Source organism: Equus caballus, chromosome 8 (genome assembly GCF_041296265.1).
Source record: "Equus caballus isolate H_3958 breed thoroughbred chromosome 8, TB-T2T, whole genome shotgun sequence".
Taxonomy (NCBI): Eukaryota; Metazoa; Chordata; class Mammalia; order Perissodactyla; family Equidae; genus Equus; species Equus caballus.
This window is the reverse complement of record NC_091691.1, coordinates 101,254,263-101,277,751: the sequence shown is the minus strand read 5'-3', so window position 1 is coordinate 101,277,751 and position 23,489 is coordinate 101,254,263. Positions and strand designations below refer to the sequence as shown.

Sequence of the window (23,489 nt, the reverse complement as noted above, 5' to 3'; positions counted from 1 at the left end):
ACAAAAAACACTTTTAAAAGACTCTCTTCTGACAGAAAATGCAGTAAGCATAACGTTCACAGAGGTTCATTTTATTTTACCTTGAATATACCTGCATTTTAGAAAGCTTCAATAAATTCAATGATTTAAAAAAGAAATCAAAGATACCAACACATTTTTCATGATCCAAAAATGATTCCACATATTTTCTTTAGCAAAGTCATTTGTAATAAATTTATTCTATTTATATTCATGTGTAATCATTTGTATTTTCTATGTAAATACTGTCAATTAGTCTGTCTAGTGAATTCTGGGGGGAAAAAGGAAAGTGTACATTAGCTGTAGTTCTTTCAAAAAAAATCACTGAATTTTAGAAGAATTTTAATATCACCAATTCCACCCCCTTCCCACAGATCAGGAAGTGGAGGGAAGGAGATGAGCTGGCTGCAGCTTCCACACGGCAGAGCCGGAATGAGGAGCCGGGCCGGGCCCACCACAGAGCGTGACAGCCTGGCTGGTGCAGGGCGACACTGACACACCCTGAGCTGTGAACTTGCTACAAAACTGCAGACGGGAGAAGGGCAGGAGAGCGCCCTGTGGTGATTCACTGAAGGTTTCCTTCACAAGGAATGCTGAAACCATGCTCCATATTTCCCACTGAAGTGAAAAAGTAAAGGAGGGACTGAATTTTCTTCCTAGTTTTGTAGACCAGATGTTAACATAGCTGAAAGTGAGCATGCGGACCTGCTAACACAGATGTTTCATAGCTCTGCTCTCCAGCGTGGCGGTGGGTCATGAGGAAGTTTTCAAAGGAGTAAATCAGTGCCGGCTCCCTACCTAGGTACCAGTCATTAACACAAGATGGAAAATCGAGGCGCACAGGTTGGCTACCACGCAAGGTGACAGGCGGGACACAGAATTCCACGTATGTGATATTATCTCTGCTGCAAGCAGCCACCAGAGAAAAGAAATGAGGGGTCTGCACTTGCATGGCATTAGACAGACAGCCAAAATAAATACAGTGATGCAAAGTTGGCTGGGCTGGAGACGTGCACACAGCCCAGTAATGCAGGGCCCTGCCGTCCACTGAGCTGCGTGAGGCTCGGGGAGGAGCCGGCAGTGCTGGCCAAGCAGAGGGAGAGCAGGTGGAGCCCATGTTGTCCTCAAGCTTCTCCGGGAATAAAACTAACAGCAAGGAGTTTGAAAACAATCGCTTTTTAGCCCTTTTGCAATACTTTTAAATTAGTTTTAAATGTCAATGGTTCCTGTAATGAACTTAGAATAGAAATATATAGAAATAAATAATTTTTAGGGCTGTTGGCATTTATGATCCTTTGACGTACGGTCTGAGCAACTAGAGTTGATGTCAGAAAGAAGTAAATATCCAGGCTTGTTAGGCTGAAACACCTCTGGATTTACACTGGAAATATTTTTGAAATATAAGTAAATCCCTCTTTCCTGCATTTTAATTTATATTATTTTAAATCATTGTAGGAATCTTTGCTATTTCCTTAGCATTTTTATAAAAAAATTGAATTTACTATCTGATTTAGCTGGTTTATATCTCATAACTTCTATTCTAGCACTGAAATCCACAAGTCTGAATCCCTAAGGCTTATGTATGTGCCAGAGGGCTGGCCTGGGCAGTTAGTTCAGTGGTCAGCGCATTTATCAATCCTTTACAATCACCCAGCACTTCCCAGGTAAAAATTACTGTGTCTTCTAGGTATCAGTGGTTATTCTGAAAAAAGAAGAAATGGGTTGTATATGTTGACATCCAGGAGCTATTAAATCAGTTAAGTCATATCGAATGTTATTAGTGAGGTAAAGATTTTTGTAAAGTAAAGGGCACCCTCCCGCTGGAACGAGCAGACATAAGGTGCTGATGCCGGTGGACACACAAAGCTGTCCGTGGTCACGGTAGCACCCTCCTTTCTCTGTCCTTCCTATAATGTGATTTGATGCACAGCTATTTATTTTTCAAGTAACCTGAAGAGCAGCCATTGTCACTTAATGCTGACGATAGGAGGGTAATTCAGAATATAGTCATTTTTGGACGCCGCCAACAGTCTCTAACAATTAAGTATTTTCTACTACATCTTCTTCCATCATAGATGTAAAAAAAACCCCCAGGATTAGGAGGCTGCATTTTAATTTTATAAAAAAGCGAAAAATAAAAACTTCAAGACCAATTGAGATACACTTAGATATTGCTAAATCTAAGCTGTCAACCTCGGTGACTTTCCTTGGAGAAACACTACAGATGTACGTCCACCATAAATGATCATAACCGCAAATTTCACTTTCGCAATTAGAATAATCAAGGAACACAATTCAGAAATAATATTACATCCCGCATTTTATTCAATTCCATATGACAAAAATAGTAACCTAGACTAAGACATCCATTTCGATCAGCAGATGTGTCGAGCCACAGATTTTATCATAAAAAATATTGGATCTAGGTAACGATTCCCAGCTGCTTCAGGGAGGCCCCTGGCCCCACATGGTATTGCAATAGAAAAATAGCGTCTCTCTTCACCATGCGGGGGGAGGCCCAGCCCTGAACAGACGGGGCCAGTCTCACTGTCCCTTCACGAGCCATCTTATTTACAACACTTTACATTTCTCTTTTCGTAAATTATATACACATCCTTTTGGGAGAAGAGAGGACACTACAGGGTACCAAATACTAACCAAAAAAAAAAAAGATTTCACACCAAAAAGGACACAGATAAATAATAAAAACATTCAACTGCTGAAACAGCAACAGTAGGCCACCTCAGTTTTCTTTTCCCCATATGGTGACACCCCTCACCTGTCCCACGAGAGGAGAGGTACAACACAGGAAGCTTCCCTCTCGTCACCGTGGGAAACAGCGCTGTAGACTTCAAGGTTCATTTCTGGTAGAAATAAACAGCTAAGTCTGCTTATTCATGAGTCTTCAAAACGCTTTTTGCTCACTGCCTCGATGTGACTTTGTTGTTGCTGTTGTGTTGGAAAGATTGTCCTGTTTCTCCGTTTCCACTGAGATGACTTCACTGTCTGACTCCTTCTTCCGGGGCACACACTCCTCTCGCACAGTCACCCTACTCCCCACGACATCTCCGCAGCAGTGTCGTGGGAGGAAGTTCACAGACTCCAGCACGCTGGCGACGCACAAAATGAGGTAGAGCACACGACTGTGCCTGTGCAGGCTGCAACTCGGCCCCGCCCCGGCACCCTGGCCACGGGTCCCTTTCCTTACTCGAAACAAACTCACCAGCTTAAGACTGAATTTTGAATAGTCAGATGACATTGTGCTTTGTTTTCATCTGAGAAGATAATAAATAAATCAGGAACTCAGAAAATTTCCCACGTATGACTGATTATACTGCCAGACACCCGACATTTCTCTCCAGTTTATTGTTTATTGACAGGCAGTCAGAATCCTGTTCGTGGGCGCGGGAGAAAGAGACAGCAGAGATCACAGTAATATTACACCTACACAACGACTCTTAGTTAGTTCCTGGCTTGTATGGTGTCACAGTCCTAAGGTTAATGCATCCAAGTTTCGTCAGGGGTGGTCAAGTTTTCAAATGGGCTTTGTAGAAAAGTTAAATAAGTCATTTTAATTTAAGAAATGGCAGGCCCTAGTTTATTGAGGAACTCACAAGTCTTGGTGGCTTTTCTGTTTAAGTAGCATAGATTTCTCATATTGTTTGACCTTAAGACAAAACAAGAAACTATAACTTTTTTTTCATTTTCCTTAAATCAAAGTACTATTTATAAAATACTTTACATCTTTTTAAATTTTCAAATTATAGACAAACCTCCCTAATACAAAATACTAAAAGTGCAATAGTATAAATTAAGAGTTTGCAACCACATTATACAAACATTACCTTTTTATTGTACAGCTTCGATAACGTGAAATATTTACTCACAACTGTTTATAATGTTGTGAATAATTTACGGTGACGTTTGTCTGTAACTTGTTCCCAATCACTGGGCTACAGACCACACTAGAGAGCAACTGTCCACATAGCAGCTACACACACTTAAATTAAAAAGAAAAAAGGCTTGTTACTGATAGGTACTTGCACACAATAGCATGCCATCTTTCCCAACAGAATTCACAATTTTGCCTGTATTGAAATAACCCACTTATTTATAATAAAACAAATCTTGCTTAAAAAAAAAAAAATCACATAGCCAGATGTATTCTGCAGTACAAAAGCTTCCTTTAAAGTTGGGGCTGTATTGTCTGTTACCCGCATAATCTTAACATTATAAATACTACAGACAAAAGTACCGCCATAAGACAGCGTTAGGAGTACTGGACCACGTCTTTACGATGAGAGTTCTAAAAACAGTTCAAGTTTCTAACTAATTCCAACAAAACGATCGAATGAGTTTCACTAGATATACCACGGGGGACCCCTCTCTCCCTCTCAGGGATTATTAGGTTTTAGGAGAAAGGAAGTGGATGTGGTCTGAGCCCTTTTCATTCCCAAGGCGGTTTTCCAAGGACTTCTTTCTTTGATTTGTTTAACAGATTGCAGAGTTCTCAAGAACAGTCAAGCTCACCGTGGAAGCAAGTACCATGCAGAGACCACCTGTCAGCAGCCACACAGCTCACATGTTTTCTATAGGTAAAACTTTGAGAACCGGCAGGAAGGGCGAGGCTGATGGTGACACCTCTCAGTGTGCACGTGGGACAGGGCCAGTGGACTGAGCTGCGCGCACGGCTAGTTAATGCCAATCTCCTTGTTGTCCTCAATAAACCTCGTGAACGGACGGCTGGTTCCCGTGTCGGAGTTTGCTTTGTCCAAACCCACAATGGGCGGGCTACTGCCGGTGCGAGCCTTGTCCATCCCAGCGGTCAGGGAACCCAGGGAGGGGAGGGCGCTTCCGCCCAGACTTACTGGCAGCTGGGGGATGCCTCCATTCTGGATGACAGAAATCTCATTGTTCTTCATGGCAAGACCGTTTGTGATCGCTGCGGCATACTGGTTCCAAAAACTGGGGTCAACATTCATTGCTCGCGCTGCCAAATCCTTCTGGAACATTTCCGAGAACTTCAGGGCATCACCACCTAGCAGAGCCATGGGGTTTTCCACAGACAGGCGGCGGCCGCGCCTCGCAGGGGCGTTATTCCACATGTGCGTGCCCATGTGCACCTGCGTGTGAGACACGGAGAGACAACCCACGAGTAAGCAAGCCCAGCCCTGCAGGCGGCGTGCTCCTGTCTCCACGGTCACAAGTGTCATCCAGAAACTCAGTGTAACTTTCTCAGAGTCTTTTCTTTCCCCATCCTAAGCATTAGTATGGGGACAACAAAACATTGTTAGGTGAACTCCTGAGCCTCTTATACTTAAATATGCAACACTTCCTTTTATCATATACATGACGCAAAAGCAGCCAATGTGGTAATGAATGTTGCTTTCAGTTCACAAACCCGATAGAAGAACTTTTGCCCCTAGTGAGACCCAGAGGATGTTCCACAGCGAGAGGACACAGGGCCTCGCCCCCACCCCCCGAGCCCCCTGTCCTCTGTGCCTCTCCCCGCCCTTTAAATCGTCTTCTACTCGAACTCTTGGCCTCACTGTCCTCTCTCCTCTGTTGCTTTCTCCCAAACATGGAGGAAACACCCCAGGACACCTGTGGTCAGCAGAGACCTCAGGTGGCTCTTATCCTACGAGCAAGCAGAAGCCACAGGTCCTGATCTTTTCACAGTCCCTGAAGGGGTCACCGAGACCCAAACAGGCATGTGACATGGGATGGAAAGTGGCACGCTCAGGAGGTGAACACAGGCCTGGACGTGTCATCCAGCATCCTTCACACACTCCACCTTTAGGGAAACGGGCAGCATGGCTGGAACCTTAAGCACGAGCACACTGCCGTGCTGTGTCCCTCTGCTGGGAAGCTTCTCACAAACGCCACGTGGACAAAACACCACAGGACCAACCTCTGGCCCCCAGGCAGGATTTGCATTATTCCTATCACGTGCAAGCGTTTAATGGCCCAGTTTATCTTATTATCAGTGTTCCGCAAAATTCAAGACAGCCCTGGCCCTGGGCCTGCCCACCCTGGAGCAAGTGTGTGTCATCCCCAACAGGCTGCCACGGCCACCAAAGCGGCACAAGCCCCTTGAGGGAAGGCTAGGCCTGCATGGGAAGGTGAGCCTCTCACTCCATGTGGATGGCACGCACACCTTGGTGAGCGCACACATACACATATGAATGCATGTGCATTTGAACACATGAGCATAGACTGCACACACTACACATGTGCATGTGCACACTGACACAATGCACATGCCACCACACACAAAATACATGCACACTCTACATGTGCACACACAACTCACGTGCTCACGTGCACATACACTACACATGCACGCACTCACCCACACATGCACCCACACCACACAGGCATGTACAGTGCTGTCTTGCGTGGGTGCCCCAGCATCTTAGCCCAGCTGGGACCTCAGTGGATGCCCCGCCTGCTGTACCTAGGGAGGTGGAGAGCGTCCCGAGCTCGGCGGGCAAGCACCCGTGCCCTTACCTTGAGGTTGCCCTTGGTGGTGAATGCCCTCCCGCAGATGGTGCAGCCGAATGGCTTCTCCCCTGTGTGGGTGCGCTCATGGATCTGCAGTGCGCTGGCCGAGGAGAAGGTCTTCCCGCAGGACTGGCAGTTGTGCTGCTTGGGCGTCCGGCGTGGCGGCGGGGCCAGCATGGGGGCGAGCCCGGGGCTCATCACTGTCTGCGGCCCGGCGGGCACCTGGACGGCAGCCGGTAGCGGCGGGCCCTCGCCCAGCGCGACAGCCTTGCTGTGCCCGTTCACTTCCATTTTGATCATGGCGGGCGTGGAGCTGGCAACCAGGCTAGGGGTGCTCTGGCTGGGACCTAGAGCAAAGTTGGGGTCAAGTAACTGAGAAGGCAGCTCTTTCAACTTGTGGGTCAGCAAGTGCTGCTTTAAATTACCCATAGTGGAGCACCCGCGCCTGCAGACCGCACAGACAAACGGACGCTCCTTAGTGTGGCTGCGGTGGTGGATTTCCAACGCGCTCCTGCAAGCAAAAGGCTTGGCACAGACACGACACACAGCACTGTCACACTTACCCCGTTCTCTGCTCAGGAACAGCAGGCTAAATGGGGCCTCCTCCTTGACGGCCGGCCGGCCAGGGTGGGCAGCCGTCAGGTCCAGGGCGCCTCCGTTTTCGGGGGCGGGGGGCGGACTGTCTGGCCTTTCGGTCTTTAGCGGGATCTCCTGGGGCTCCTCCTGGTTGCTGAGGCCCGGGGACTTGGACTGCAAGCTCTCGCTGTTGCTGTTCACCGGCGACAGGGCCTGCATGGAGGATGACGACTCGGACAGGGCCGGACTGCCCGCACTCCGGCTCTCCAGGTCGCCCACGGCGGACGAGGAGTCATTGCTCAGGTGGTCACTCTCCCCAGACCCGTTTTCCATGGACTTCAAGGTGGTCAGCTGTGGACAGCTCATGACAGAGTCGATCATTTTCATCTGGTTCTCCAGGGCTGCGATGCTGGAAATGACAGACGGCGGGGAGGGCGGACAGGAGCCCGAGAAGGATGGGAGAGGCTTGGATGGGTCGCCGGCTGCGTCCTTCAGCTCAACATCCTCCTCCATGGAATTCTCGTCCATGTCATCGTCGTAGCCGCTCAGGGCTTCCGCGGCCTTCTCATCGTAAGGGAGCTCGGCGTCCATGGCATCCTGGAAGCCTTCGGGCAGCGGTGTGTTTGGGATCTGCCCCCCCATGTGCATGCGGATGTGCTGTTGGAGGACCACGGCATTGGTGAACTTCTTCTGGCAGATGGGGCAGGAGTGCTGCACGCGCAGGGGTGGCTTGGCGCGGTGCACCCCGAAGTGCGTCTTCAGGTTCCCCTTGGTGGTGAAGGCGCGCCCACAGATCTTGCACTTGAAGGGCCTCTCCCCCGTGTGCGTCCTGTAGTGCATCTTCAGGGCGCTCTGACAGCTCAGCACGCGGTGGCAGATGACGCACTGGTTGGGGTCGGTCATCTTCTTGTCGATGTTCTCCACCAGCTGCTGCAGCTTGGAGGTCTCTGATGTCTGCATAGAGTCAAGCAGCCCTCCGAAGGGAAACTTTGCCTTGAACTGGTCAGAGGTGGCAGGAAGGACCGGGCTGCAGAGGCCTGTGGAGATGCTGCTGTCCGTGAGGGCAGTGGTGGCCGAGGTGGATGCGGTGGACACCTGCCCGCTGGCGGGGACGTCCCCTGCCCTGGCATTTGCGCAAGGCAGGCTCATGGGCTCGATTTTGGTCAGAGAAGACCCACCGAGCACTGGCTGTGGGGACTCTGCAGTCACTGGGACGCCCGGCTCCGAGCTGTTGAGGCCGGGGGACAAAGAGGTGCATTCGCTTGACGCAGGGGAGGGCCGTTGCGGGGAGCGGCTTGCAGGGGTGAGGCTGGGGGAGTCGGCGTAGTTGCTGACGCCAGGGATGGTGGGCGGGAGCTGCAGCCCGACCGACGTGGGCACGGTGGGCAGCACGGGCTTGCTGTCCAGCCAGGTGGTCACCGGTTTCTCTGGAGGCAGAGACATCCCGTAGGGGATTCCGGAGCAGGTGGGCACGTTGTCCAGGTACTCCGGGACGGGGTAGGGGTTCATCTGGATGTGGGGGTACTTCTCCTTGTGCCTCTGGAAGTGGACCTTCAGGTTGCCCTTTGTGGAGAAGCGGTTTCCACAGATGTTGCACTTGAAGGGCCTCTCGCCCGTGTGGGAGCGCAGGTGGATCTGCAGGGCGCTGTCGCTCCCAAATACCTTGGCACAGAACCTGCACTTGTGCTTAAAGAAGGGGTCCTCAGCACTGGCCTTGGGCTCGAACACCGACACGTTCGGGGGCTTGCCCTTGCGGTGCTTCATGAGGGCCGACAGGGGGTCCAGCGCGTTGGCTGTGGCCGCGATGCTGACCAGCGGGTTGGGGAAGATGACGCTGCTGGCGGTGGTCTGAGGTAGAAGTGGGTTTGGCAGGCTGGGGGCTGAGCTGAGCAGCGGTCCAGGCCCCAGGGCAGGGGGCGTGGAAGCATTCTGCGGCTGAGAGGAGCTGCTGGAGGCACCGGCCACCGAGGCTGGGGCGGTGGAGGCCGGGGCTGTGCTGGAGGATGCTGGCCCGCTGGACTCAGGGATGGAGGGGCCCCCGCCGGGCATGTGTGGGGTGCTTGTTCCAGATGCCGGCTGCGACAGGTGCTGGGGGCCCTCATAAGCCACTGGCTGGGCAGCAGGGCCTGGCGCCGTGGGGACAGAGGGGGCCCCGGCAGCGAGCTGCAGGGCTGAATGGGTAGCCAGCCCTTGGAGCTGGCTGGAGGCTGGCACTGGGGCATTCTGAGCCCCCGAGGCTGCCCCAGGGTTCAGCGGTGGCCTCAGGGGCTGGCGGTTCATCATGGCCACCTGGCTGCGGATCTGCTCGATCAGCTGCAGTTGGTGGATCTGCTGCTGCTGCAGGGCCATCAGCTGCTCCAGGATCATGGGGATGGCCACCGCGGCCACCCCGCTGCTGGATCCCACGCTGCCTGCAGCCCTCGCATTCTGGGAGAACTGTGCAACGGCCACCTTCGTGCTCAGGAGGGTCTCTAACGTCACGTTCGTGTTTGGCATGCTGTACGCGGCCACGGGTGCCACTTCGGGGATCTGAGGTAGCGGCGGCTTGCCCGTGTGCGAGGGACCTGGGCTGTGGAAGCTTTTGTCTCCAGAGGGTTCTGCTTCCATGGGCTCTTCCTCCTTCTCTGGGGCCCTCACGTCAACGCCCTCACTGTTCTCTTGGGGGGCCGCCTCCTCAGCAGCCTCACTCTCCGTCTGGTCACTGGGAGAGCTGGCCGGAGAAGGTTCTGGAAACTCTTCAGAGGGTGGTGCTGGCTCATCTTCACTCACGATCAAGACCAGCGGGTTCTTAGGGCAGCTCTTCTTGTGCTCAAGGAAGTCCGTCCACTTGAAGAATTCCGCACAGCATTTCTCACAAACGTTGGTTTCTTCGCTTCCACTTCTGCCCTCGTTCCCACTGTCACCTTCATCGGCGCCTTCCCCCGGGACGGCTGGGAAAATCAAGAGATTACATCAGCCAGCGGGTCACCACACAACCCGCCCTCCATTTCAAAATTTTGCACATAAGTAAAATCAATATTTTTTATTTTGTACAAATTACCCCACTTCAACATTTCTGACGTCCCGGCGTGTGTATTCTACGACTCCTTCTAGCTAGCTAATCATTTTCTTAGCACAATCCATCAAATTATGAGGTTCTATCAATTGTGGATACTGCTTCTTAATGAAATTCCATAGAAGCCATTGATTTCCAATATTTTCATACAATCCACAGCCACCCTGTCTGTTGGGTACAAAGCCAGCTTTCGATGGGCTCATTAGGATTCCCCCTGCCATCGGGCTTCCTCATTTCCAGCAAAATTAGAGATGCCTTTGCCAGTTCACTTAACATTGCTAAACTAATCTGTAACCTTTCAAACTCACGTCAGCACCTGACAGGGGAGCCGGCCGCTGTGACTCTCGTGGGCTCCAACCACGGAGATTTATCATCTTTACGCAGCATGGCGACATTACAGATTTAATGTAATCCTATAGAACCTCTCAAATCAATGGGCATTTATTTCATGTAGGAAGTTCCAGCTAAATACTTTCATTTGCAAACGTAACAAAGAAAATATAAGCACTTCTTACATCTCTGCTCAGAAAAACAATCTCCCCGACGCTTATTCGATTAACAAATAAATCACGCATCTTTTCAGTCCTCTGTCCCTTCCTTACGGAGAGGGTGCAGTTCTACATGTTAGGATTTGCCAAATGAATATCATCAATATAGTCCAGGCCTAAAATTAATCATGTTTAATACAATTAATTGGCTCTGTCAGATGCAATATTTCTTGGCGAAATGAACCAAAATTATATGTTATTGTGGTTTGCCGATAGAGTTCAGTGGTTTGTTAACAAACTAGAAATTACATATTTAAAGTTCATTTATGTTGACATGTTTAACATGAGAATGTTGTAGTCAGACACACTTTTTGTACCTATTTTCATCTATTCTCATAGAAAGACTTAGCAAATTATATGCTTGTGCCATGGTGGAAAACCCTGTAATTGGTTACACATGTTTAATTACTGTTGTAGGCAGCTACTTCCTGACTTCCTTTACCCTCTTGTGCCGAATAACAACCACGTTTAATGAACAACTCTAATTCACACCTGATCAAATAAATAGCTATACAGGAATGAGAAATCAACATAGGATAACATTTCCGGCTCCTATTTTTTCAGTGGTTGGGGGGGAAAGGTAACATGCAATAATCACTCGAGCTCTATGTGCTGGCATGGGTATTACTGACTCGTAACTGCTTCTCGTCAACTTACAGTGGAGGACAGCAACATATCAGTTTGAACAGAGACAAATGACAGCTGCAAATCAGTCCTTTGTTACCGTGCATAGTCGAGTGTGAGAACAAACATCCCCAAGTTTGTGTCCCTGGAAATAATTCACTGTTATAACATCAACAGACATATTTGCTAAGCAGTCTCCATATTCGTCCTTTCAGGGTTTTGGAAAAATAATAATCTGGCATGGATTTCAGTAGAGAAATCTGATTTTTAAAAAATACCCTGTAAAAACATTTGGTCCCTCTACTGGAAAAGAAAATAAAAATATTTTTCGAGGCTAGTCTGCTGCTCTCCATGAGGCCATTATTTCCAGGTAATTTATACATGCCTTTAAAAAATTATTAGCAGTGTCCAATTAGCATTTTCTTAACTGGCTAAACCATTTAAAGGGGAAAAGAAGTTAGAGTTTGCAGCCCATAAAGACCTGCTAGACTTTTAAACTAAATTCAGTGCTGAAGATCAGACTGCAAGAAGTCCCATTACTGTACGAAGGAAGGAATGTAATAGGTATCTGTAATGAGGTTGAGTATAGCTGGAAGCAAAGACATAGCTGATTTATACTGCAGATAGGAGCATTAACAAAACAAATACGTGCAGCTTAACTTTGCTCAATGGATGCAAAACCTAATTTTAAACCTGCTAAGGTTAGGGAACAGAGCAAAAAAAAAAAAAAACGAAAGAAAAACCAAACTAAAATCATCAAGTAAATAATTTCTTAATGACTAATAAAAAATAAGGGCTATCTAAAATCCTAGTCATGTATTTAAAAAATTACCACACAACGCAAAGAATTTCTACTTTTAAATTTCTTTATGGGAGTGGACTGTTCTTCTGCAGACCCACATAGCCAAAAAAGTCTAAGTGGCTATTAAGAAAAAGTTCTTCTGCATTAAGCAATCAAGTTGGAAGTGATGTTATACTACATCATAACAATTATAACCGTTATAACTAACTGTGGGACAGAATATCTTTAAAAATTATTTTCCAGTATTTTAAAGCTATGACATAAAAGGCCTGCCACAATCTTCATAAAGACTTTTATTTTAATAACTTTTAAAAGAAAAATACCAAGAAATTAAATACTGCTAATTTCTTGAAATAGAATTCTACCTTTAACTCCTTAGAGGAGATAAAATATATAACCTACATCATATACAAAAGCATTCACTGGTATATACATTTAAAATTTTACACAGTGCACATCTTATTTAAAGAATATTTTATATGGAATACATGTTAGGGAAGTTCACTGAGAAAATGCTTAAAATTACGTTGATTTCTGGATCATTTAAAGTGTGTTCAGTGTTGGAAGACCTCAACTGTAAATAAATTTTATCTTTACAAATGAATACCTCCCCTATTTTCTTTGTCAAGCTATGGCACGTGAAAGAGAGAAATACGACCTTGTTTTACACTGTACTTTTCTCAAAGGTCTTAAGCAACCCAAACAAATCTCTATTTAAAGACAAATTTTTATGTTTCCGCTGGTTTTGCATGTGTTAAGTATTTTTAGGGTTCACCTCCAAATTCATGGAAGTCGGGAAGCTTTCCCACAGGTAATTTCCTTTTTCTCCCATTGGGAGGTTTGCGAAATTACAACCGTTCCCCAATTGTAGAAATTGTGCCTAGAATATTCAGGCACTTTCTACCAAATAATAAGTCGTTTTGTTTAATGCAATTATAATTGATAATTACTTAAACATACCGAAGATATTCTTGTAAAGTAAAATAACCTTCCACTTGTATTCCTCTAAAATTGAGGAAGGAAAGCAAAATTGAAGAGAAAATTGTGTAAAAATGGCATTCTGACCATTTAGACCTGTTAACAGTTCATTACGTGAACAGACCTAACAAAACAGACAATTGTTGGATTTTATAAGCAAAGTTTCATAATAAATTTGCCTTTTGACTAAACATTTTAAAAACTACAATTAGTGAAGGAAACAATTCTTCAATAGAATTCAGATTTCTTATTTTGGGCAAATAATTTGGAAGCACTACCTATAATTTTTTAATTGGAGTTTGTGTAAAATATATCATCACTTGTTCTCACTCGCTCAGGCTACGAGTGTGTTTCTCTATCAAAATCTGAAATTGATTAGCATTCCATAAAAGCTATAGAGAAGCACAAATTTCATACAATGAACAGAAATTAAAAAAAAAACACTTAATTTCCTGTGTGGAATTCAAATTTGGGGTGCATATTTGAAGAACATTATTAAACAACAATAAGCACTTCTGTTGAATTGATCGGTAGGAAATAACCAAAGCGCGCCTGTTTTATAGGGACACAGCTCCTTAGGAGGAGGAGCCACTGTACTCAGGTGCAGAGGGAAAGCACTGATTCCTGAAGGTTCCGAAGAGAGTGAGGGAAATAAAATAAGTTGTTATAACTTGCTTCGATAGCTCTTCTCATTACAATGATCACATGGATAGTGTTAAGAGTGTATATGTGCCAATCTGGCAGCATTTAAAAAAAAAATGATTTCTATAACAAGAAAACCCATATAGGGAAAATCTGACTGCAGCTTACAATTTTATCACATAACTTCTAAAGCCCTTTAATCCTGCCATTGTTTTAAACCAATATTACGTCAGATCCAAATGTATTCAACTATCTTTTAATTAAATTTGCACTCTAAACTGGGCTTTGTGTTCTAAAAATAGAAGTTAGTACACTCATTAGATGATACGTCTTAAAATTTTTATTTCAAGGTAAAATCATGTAACAACAGTACAAGTTCGAGAAATTTATTTCCAATGCAACTGGAAATTTTTTCTTTCTTAAGGGAGGAATCGAAATACAAGCATTGTAAACGTTATTACTAATGTCAAAGAAATGTTTCTTTTTGCATACTGACTGTTCAATGACTAAGAGACCTCAAACTAAGAGGCAAAGGGCTGAAGCAGGAATCTGCAGTGCATTAGGGTTATATTACAAGGGAAGAAAGATGTCAACCAATTCACCAGTGATAGAACTTAACCCAGATCCTTCCCTTCTCAGTTAACAGGAATATTTGGTCAAGGTTACTTTGTACAAGTCCCATTTGGATCTGCTGTGCTCATGCACCAACGGGAGGAAGAAGTTCTGGAATAACTCAGCTTTGCCAATGTCAAATATGTACCAGCCCAAGCCTTCAAGTCGGGCATGTGCACTTAATGCTGATCTGTTTTCCTGAATGCAGTCAGGAGGAGGGTAAAGAACAGAGGCTGAAAAATAAAGCTATTTCAGTGTAAGAGGAAATGCATAATTACTTTACAGCTATCCCCACACTTGCTATTTATACTTAAGAGTTTCAGGGTTTCTAACTCTATCACTGTTCAAACATTCTTGAGCAAGTTCTATATGTTTCTCAGTGCTACACAAGAGGGGAAATGGGTCCCACGGCCTTTTAGAGAAAGCTTCTAACAAAAGGACAGCTTCAATGATAGTCTTAAAAATACATGGGGTTTTTTTTCTTCTCACTAATAAAACACACAGAAAATGTTTAACAAAGATGTTCCTATTCTTAGGATAAATTCTTTCAGTGTGAAAGGAGCCCCCCCAAACTGTTCCACTGTTCTCTCAGCGTTCATTCCTGGTCTGTTATATAATATACGTGTATCATGTTTTCACTGTCTGTAAAAGCATATTATGCTCTGCGAAAGAGCGAAATGTCAGGAGACGGGCAGAATGTTTACATGCATCGTGAGCTTTTTCAAGCCACAGTGAAAAGCACTGTTGCAATATAGATAAGAATACTTGAGACATAATGCTTTCTTTAAAAATTTCACACTACAGTTCTTGGCAAGGCTGTTATATTTTCTCTTTCAGGAGTACAGTGCCTTGTAAATAAGCTCACCAATCACAAAGATGAAGTAGTAAATTAGTGTTTTATAATTTTATCAACCTCAAAAGCTCACCTTTATTCTGCTACACTTTTGCTACATATTTTTAATTCCTCACAAGTAACAAAAGGAGAAGCAAACTTGTTCAGTATGGGAAAAGGGATGTTAACTTCTCCACTTTAATTAGTAACTTTAAAAGCCACGTGGGTCTTTAGGAAAAGAAAACGTACTTTCTCCTTGGCCTTTTACCATCCCTTAAAAATCTAGAAAGCATTTTTCAAGTTTTCCTAAATTGTTAGGAGACACTTATTTTCTTGCAAATTAATTCTTTTTAACTCCTTATGATAGCTTTGAATCCCATAAAGAAAGATGAATTATCACATACTGAGCCCAAGCTGTGAAACAGGAGGAGACAAATAGAGACCCCTACTGTGTTTAACAATGTAGAAGAAATTCCAGACGCAATAGAAAAATTGTGTCCTTTTCCCCAGCCCTCCACGCTTGTGAGCACGGAGCTGAACGGTGGAGGGCACTCTTGGTATGCTGAACGCCAGCACTGACCCCACACTTGCTTTCGTCAACTCAGTTGCCCACATCTCAAATTTGTTAAGTAGCGACCACCTGTGGCACAGTCACCAAATGTCTTCTGTTTAAAACATTTGCAGTTTTTAATCTGTGTGGTGGAGCACCAGGGAGGGAAACACTGTTTCCTTTATGGACATATGCAGATGGAAAGCAGCCACAACACTCACGCTTGTTTTAACTATCTGCCTCTACGCTGTATCAAATAATAAGATGTTTGTCACACTTCAAGGTTGCACAATAGTTCTTTCATTTAGATGTTATGCTGTAATCACACTTACGATGAATACACATATATCACTATCCACGCCTAACAAAAACCACACAACCTGAAGTATGTCAGCCGATGCAAACAATTTCAATCAAAATTCGGTGAGGAGTGAAAACAAGGTTTGTGCAGGGTCACTTTTGGTTACGAGGCATATGGTTCAAACTTAGACTTGATAAGTGAAATTAAATGTGCTATTTCATGACATGACTATGTGAAAATGCCTACGCTTACTACCCCATCACCAGTCATTTTTCAAATCCACTGTGCATAAAAATAAACAAATAAGCAAAACCACTTAGACATATAAACACCTGGGTCCAAACAGCCCTCGAGAAGCATGAACTGCGTTGTGTCCAGGAACAAGGCTCTGATCAACCGTAACCGTCAGGATGCTTGCACTCGGGGTGAGGTTATTAAATCATTTCCATTATTCGTCATCACTTCACCGCACTGTTCCATTTCTACGGACAAACTTTACACATATGCAAAAAATCATCCTGGAAAAGCCAGTGCCCCGGGTGGTTGAAGCCAGTGGCTCTGCATGCATTCAAGTCATACAATCGAATTATCAAATAGTGCTGTGAGGAGGTCACCCTCGAAAAGACGCCCGGGAACGCAGACGAATTAAGACAAAGTGCCACGGCACCTGCAGGGTTAATTAAACAGTTCAAGATGTAACAGCCGCACAAAAGGAAACCATGCTCGCTTCTTCAAGAACTATAAACACTTGTGCCGAACTAGATGGGCATCTGATAAGCCGTGCAGCACGGAGCAGACCCGCGGGTCTCCAGTTAACACTCAGATTCAGTGTTAACACTTAATAGAACAGTGTTGAGTCCTGTTGCCAAGGTCAACAGCACAGAATCACTAATTGTATTATGAGCTTGACATCTAGTGGCCACCCCTGGCAGGGCAAAGCAGGCAAAGGTTAAGTCAGCAAGGCTTGTCAACGCGCTCCTAACCACCCACCTTCAGAGACAGCGGTCAGAAGCTGCCAGCACTCTGCACCTCCTCACAGACCTCAGACAACAGAGCTCCACACTGTGCTGGCCAGAAGCTTCCTGGGGACCCGGGGGGTAGGGACCCTGGATGGTAAGCATAACTAATCTGGGGGTGACTGGAGAAGACAGGCCATGGAGGATACGGTTGAGACGCCATGCTGGCATCGTCAGGTCCCTGTGGTGGACAGCGGTGCGGCCTCGAGAGCTCTTCCCTTTAATTAACAAACAAATCAAACCTCATCTCTAACAGAAATAGAGCCCATTACACTATTTTATTATTTCAATTAATATTTTATTCTTTGTGTAACATGACTTGCCGTATTGGTTTGCTTGCAAATTGCACAGTTAACTGCATTTTAAACCATGAAGGTGTTTAAATTACAAGAGAAAAACCTAAGGATAGGTCATTTTTAAAATATAAAGGTTTATTTAAAGTAATATTAAAACATTCAATTTCTACATAGATTTTATTTATGTCTGACTTTATATGAAATGTGAAGCAACTTAACATACGCTGTAATTACAAACCCGTCCCCCAGTAGTGGAATTAGCTCTCATCTTCGGGGAACTAAGATATGTTGGTCTTACTCTGGCAACGAGTCAAGAAATCATGTGGGAAAATAAAAAGTTACGAAACAAAACAAACCTTCCTCTTCTAACTATTATTCAAAAATTATCCTTGAAACTATTTTGCAGCATCGACTGTAGTGCATAACCTCATTAGCAGTTAAGAAGATTTTTGTTTTACTTCAATAAGCCCATCCCAATACTTACATTAAAGAATGCTAAATTCCAACCGACGTCAGCACACAGAAAGGAAACTTGGGTTTCACCTTTGCTGAATTCCCCCCAGGAGAAAATGTTCTTAGAGCCACCTTGAGATGAATGGTAAAGCCTCTTAGAGATCGCAGCTGAAAATGAAATCTGACCCACTTTTGCCATCATCTTGTACACAAAAAATAATCAGCTTGCTAAGTAATTCCTGCTGTGGGTCCATACCTTCCTTCTTTTTCTGGCCTTGAACAGATCTAAAAATATCAGATTATGCATACGTTGCAGAAGTTTAAAACGTACATAAAAATGTTACATGATCAGCTCCTTCTCTGTGATGTGGGAATTAACTGGCATGCTTTTTGTTGACCACCGACTTAGGCATTTTTAAATAGGTTAAGTTCTTTAAATGTTATTTTTAAAATAACTGTTTGCAAGTTCTTTGCCTTTTTTCCCCTCACTCAGTTACTTACTTTTCACCTTTCACATTTCAGAGAAAACAGTCTGCCTCCGAATGTTAGAAAGTGGCTTCTGCATTGTTTCCTTTTGGAATGCTGAATTGTAAATGTGTGTAGTGTGTGCTGGGGGACCAACCAAGGCAAACCATGCATATACAGATAAAAGAAAAAAGATCTCCTCACCAAGGGCTGGTGGCCTTCTTTCCCTTAATTTAAACACAGTCTGTGAATACCACTGGTAAATTCTTAAATCAAAAGCTCACCACATTTAAAAGGATTTTTAAGATAGCCATATAACTGTAAGTTAGCAGAAAATAAAAACACACTTTGAAGCAATTAGTGCTAACAAACAAAATACAGGGTGGCAAATTTTTTTAAATTATAATATTCTTTTGTTCTTCCTTAAATACATATTTTCCTTCTAAGGACCATAAAATACATCTTTATTAAGCCGTATTTTATATGATAAAGGACAGCAATGTTACACCTTTTAAAGTTCTTAGTAGGAGTATAAGGGTTGTTCTGTCATTAGAAGTTTTAATTAATTTTTCTTAGAACAACAATATTCAGCTGGCTCAAAGGATTTCATTAATGGTGGCATACGTTTAATTGCCTCCTAAAGCTGCATCCCACTTATTTCTAAATTTTCAGAAGCAGGAATGAAATAATTTGCAATTTTAAAAGACAGTTCTAAATAGGAACTCTTAAGTCACCCTTACAGTCTTACGACAGGATAATTTTAGAACTTTACGTAAATCATTAATACTTTTTATCATTCTAAATATGTCATCATATTTCATTTCTGCCATAAGGTCTGGATAGCACTGAAGCTATTTTTGGATAGCTATCTTTTCATTGCTTGCCTAAAAACCAGAGCCAAAAAATAGTCATATTTCTTTTCTTTTTACTGTAAATTATTGTGACTGTGCATCTTTGCCCCCCCATGTTATACTAAAAATTTTGCATATAATTTGTTTTTCATGGCATTATCAATAGTCTTCAATTTTACTGCATGCATCTACTGCTTTAATTAATGTCACACTCAAAGTGATAAAGGAATTATTTACTGCATTTCTAAAACACTGTAAACTAACTTAGCTCACTTATAACTTCATGCATGGCCTGTTTATTTCCACTGCATTTAACAAAACTAAAATTTTGAGACTATCTGATTCATGTTGGAGTAATTTAGTTTTCATGACCATTTATCTTTAAAAAAATATTTTACTTAGTTATCTTACTAATGATGGTCAGTACGACAGAGTAATATATACATGAGCATTCCTTGAGTGCACAGAGAACAGAGTATCTTTTATGCTCCATGAACAGTCAGCTTCAGAATAATTAAATCAGAAAGAACCATTTTTTAAATAGTTTGCCTGAACTACCCTTAAAACAATCGAGGAAACACACTACTCCACCAAAGCTGAGCCCCAGACAGGCTATTTTTGGCCTGTTGCAAAACACGATCAGGAACTGTGGCAACATCTCGATTCCAACCCAGAATGATGGTGAAAAACAGGCTCGACAAAAACTTGAATCCTGCAGCGGGCAGAAAACCTGAATATGTTTCACCTCTAAATAAATTCAGTCACAACGAGGAGAATTCAAAGGACAACTTGTAAATAATTTACTCCATCTTGGGTTTTCAAATATAGGCTCTACATCCCTTAACATGTTAACACTCCTGGGTTCACCATGCTCACATTTCTGAATCGAAATTAAAAATGAATAGCAAGGCCTCAGCTTGTTAATTGTTAAATACAAGGGGTTTTACTCTATTAATTAAAATATGCTTTAATAAAAGGAGACATTGCACATTTTGATAACGACCCTACAAAGCTGAGAAGTATTTACATTGTTGCATTTTGGGGCGGCTGTGAAAGCCGATTTTAAGCTATTCAGGAGCCACAATAATAAAGCTTTAAAATTCCTCACTGGGATGCAATGTACTTCTTTTGAAGGAAAGACTGTCTTTCTCATTCGGCAGAAATAAATCCATTCATTTGATCATGTAGTCATTGAGGGCGATACAAAACAAACCAAGTGTGAGAAATTCTATGTGATGAAGTAAACAAAACAAAAAAAAAATCCATTTCCATGACAAAAAGATTCTTTGTCCTTAATCTACCCACCATATGCAAGCGTTTCTTTTTAGCATATCTCCTGTTCGAATCTCGGGTGACCAGCCTGCACAGATAAGGCTGCCTTACCTCCCCGGCGACAAAAAGACCCGGCCGAGTTTCCGAATTTTACTTAATTCATTAATTCCCAGCCGTGCTGCGAGCACTTTCCCCTCTCCGCCCCAGCGTGGACGCACATCTGCTTTGTCAAACTTTACACACCGAGCGATAAACGCTCACACGCCCTTCACTTCGTGCGGTCTACTTCCCGCAGCAAAAGTAGGCGCATCTGCCTCTAACAACTCCGAAAAGGTGAATCGAAGGGGGTGGCCGGCCTAGGTTTTCAGGAAACCGCCGCTCGGTGTCCGAGGAGCGCGGGGCCGCCCAGGGTCGCCCGCGCCCCGCCGTCGCGCCGCCCCCCCCGCACCCCGGGCGCCGCGCGGCCTCGGTCCCCACTTCCCGGGCCCGCAGCGCGGCGGCGGCCCGGCCGCCCTAACTTTCGCCGCTCCTACCTTCGCTCCGGACCGGGAGGAACTTCCTACGGCGCCCGCGGCGCGGCCAAGAACAGGAAAGGCCCCAGCGGACTTGCAGCCGCCAGAAACGTGCTGGGGTCCTACCGCGTGCAAGGACCACCCCCCAACGCGGCGGCCAGCTTACCCCAGGGTTAATTCCCAAGGCGGCCATTAGGAAGGCCAGGCGACAGTGACTTCCGACTCGCTTCGGCACGGGATCCCCGGTTTGTCAGCGCGCCCGGACTTCGCGGGCTTCGCGGCCCTCGGGGCACACGGGGCGGCGGCGGGCCCTCCGGGGTGGGGGGCAGGCCGGGGGCCCCGCTCGGAGCGCGAACCGCCCGGGGCGCCCGGCACCGAACAAAGCTGCCTGGGCGGCGACCTCCTCGGCCCGCGTCCAGCGGTAGGTGAGTCCTGGACGCGTCCCCGCCGCTGCGCCCGCCCGGGGGACGCTGCGGTCACCGAGACCGGCCCCAGCGTGCGGGAGCAAGGAGCTCGGGGGGCGGCGCGGACCCTCCCGCCCCCGCCCAGCCCCGCGCGCCGACCTCCGCTGGGCCGCGCCGGCTCCGAGCTGTCCCCGAGCCGCGGCGCCTCCGCGCGCAGGTCCAACTCCGAGCCGCCGAGCCAAGTTTACTTCGCCCGCAACTCTCCGCGCCGGGCGCCCCGGCGGAGGACGGGTCCCCGCAGCCGGCCTGCCTGGGGCCGGGCGCCGCGCAGCGGACACGGGCTCCGGGAACCAGAGAACTTTCCCCCGGTCCGCGGCGCGCGGCCGCCCCGCCGCCCGGCCTCCCCGAGACCCCTGGCCACCCCGAGGTCCGCGGGCCCTCACCGTGCTCGGGAGCCCCGTCCGGGGGCGGCAGCTCCTCGTCCGACTTGAGGTGCTGGGGCTTGGCCTGCTTGCGCCGAGACATGCTGCTAGCGGGGCAGCGGCATCAGCGGGGCGGCCGGCGGGGACGGCGCGGGGCGGCCGGGCGGGCGCGGGGCGCGGGGCGCGGGCGGCGGCGGCGGCGGCTGCGCGGGCCGCGCATGGGGCCGAGCAATTAGGCTGGTGAATAATGCATGGCCATTAGCAGAGGGCCGCGCCGATTGGCCGGCCTCCAGCGGACTCCGGCGGCCTATGCAAATGAGGCCGCGCTCGCAATTAGCGGCCGCGCGGGCGAGGAGGGGCCGGCGCCTGCGGGACCGGGGCGCGCGCGGCCCGGCGCCGCCTCACATCGCGGGCTCCGCGCTCCGGCGCCCAGGTGCGGCTCGCGGGCCCGGAGCGGCCGCCCTGCCCCGGGCGCAGGAGCAAACTTTGGCGGCGTCCGCGCGGCGCCGTCTCCGCCGGCGCGCCGAGCTCGCCGCTTTATAGAGAGTCTGCGCCGCCGCCCGCGCCCCGCGCCCGCCCCCCCGCCGCCGCCCGGCCGCCCCTCCCGGAGCGAGCGGCCGCGGGCAGGGCTCCGGCCCGCGCCTTTGTCTCGCCGGGCCGCTCGGGCGCCGCGCCTCCTGCGCTCCGGGCGCGGAGACTCGCCGGCCGCCTTCGCTCCTCGGCGGCGGGTCGCGGCGCCGCTCGGCGCGCCGGCCCCGCTCGGGCTCAGGTGCCCCCTCGCTCCGGACCTGCTCGCAGGCTCGTGTCCCCTCCGCGGCTCCCCCGGCGGCCGGCCCGGCTCGGAGGCTCGCGGCCGGAGCGGAGCGGAGTGCGCACGCCGGGGTGGCGGGACTTCGGCAAGACCAACTTTCCGGTTCGGAAGCGGCGCGGGCCGCGCGGCTCCTCCCCTCCTCTCCCCTCGCCTCCCCCTCCCCTCCCCGCCCCTCCACCCCCCCTCCCCGCCCCCCCCCGGGCCCCTCCGACTCCGGAGCGTCCGCCCCGCCCGCCGCCGCTGCCGCCACCGGGGCTGCCTCGGCCCCTCGCCCGCCCGCCGGGCCTCCCGCCGCCAGTGGCTCTTAAATCCGGGGGAAGGGAGGGGACGGCCAGGCCCCGGTGTCCCCCCAAGTTCCCTCTCCCGACGGGTGCAGTGTCGGGCGCCTGTGGACTGGGCAGGGGCGCGGGGTCCCCGAGGCCGCGCGACGGAAAGTTCCAAGTCCCCAAAAGTCCCGCGGGCGGCCCACCGCGTTCTAGGACTTTCGGGAGTGACGTGGGGGGCGGGGGAGAGGTCGCGCACGTCTCGACCGGCTCCGCACCCTCGGCGGGCGCGGCGCGTTCCCCGCACACGCACCCACCCCTCGCCGGCGGTCACGCGCCCGCGCGCACCCGCAGCCGCGCCCGCGCCCACCCCCGCGCACTCATTCCCGCGCGTGTCCTTCGTCCCTGAGCACCCGCCGTGACATGCCCCAGGCCGCGTCGCTGCCGCGCCCGCGCCCCTCGCCCCTCGCACCAGTGTGTCGTTTTTAATTTCCTAAATTTCTTATTTTTGTCCTCACAAGTGGCCCTGTCTGGTTTGAAGCTTTGGCACAGATGGCCTCCCGGCGCTTCCCCCAGCGTCGAGCCCCGGGGGGAAGCGGGCGGTGACCCGCCGGCCCTGGGCACCAGCAGGGCTGCGAGCTCCTCTCTTGGCTGGGGGTGGGGCTCTGGCCCGCTGGGTAGC

The 23,489-nt window shown here is 48.1% G+C and overlaps 1 protein-coding gene across 2 annotated transcripts; it reads right to left on the bottom strand.

Annotated features, from left to right (window-relative positions):
- Positions 1-2,320: 2,320 nt before the first annotated feature.
- Positions 2,321-21,923, bottom strand: SALL3 (spalt like transcription factor 3). 2 transcript variants are annotated; one of them, XM_023648015.2, is made up of 4 exons: positions 21,755-21,923; positions 7,086-10,028; positions 6,529-6,869; positions 2,321-5,141 (listed from the first exon to the last, which is right to left on the bottom strand). In XM_023648015.2, exons 1-4 carry the CDS (start codon positions 21,834-21,836, stop codon positions 4,710-4,712), a joined length of 3,798 nt encoding a protein of 1,265 aa, XP_023503783.1. In that variant the 5' UTR covers positions 21,837-21,923; the 3' UTR covers positions 2,321-4,709. The 2 variants fall into 2 exon arrangements, with proteins under 2 accessions (XP_023503783.1, XP_023503782.1); XM_023648014.2 differs by having other exon boundaries at positions 6,529-10,028.
- Positions 21,924-23,489: the final 1,566 nt, after the last annotated feature.

Bases quoted from the DNA above. Each gene is read 5' to 3' on its own strand.
- SALL3 (XM_023648014.2), bottom strand. From the start codon at position 21,836: ATGTCTCGGCGCAAGCAGGCCAAGCCCCAGCACCTCAAGTCGGACGAG. The intron at 10,029-21,754 runs GTGAGGGCCCGC...TGATTTTCCCAG, and splicing joins GGACGGGGCTCCCGAGCACG to CCGTCCCGGGGGAAGGCGCC. The intron at 5,142-6,528 runs GTAAGGGCACGG...TCTCACACGCAG, and splicing joins CCACCAAGGGCAACCTCAAG to GTGCACATGGGCACGCACAT.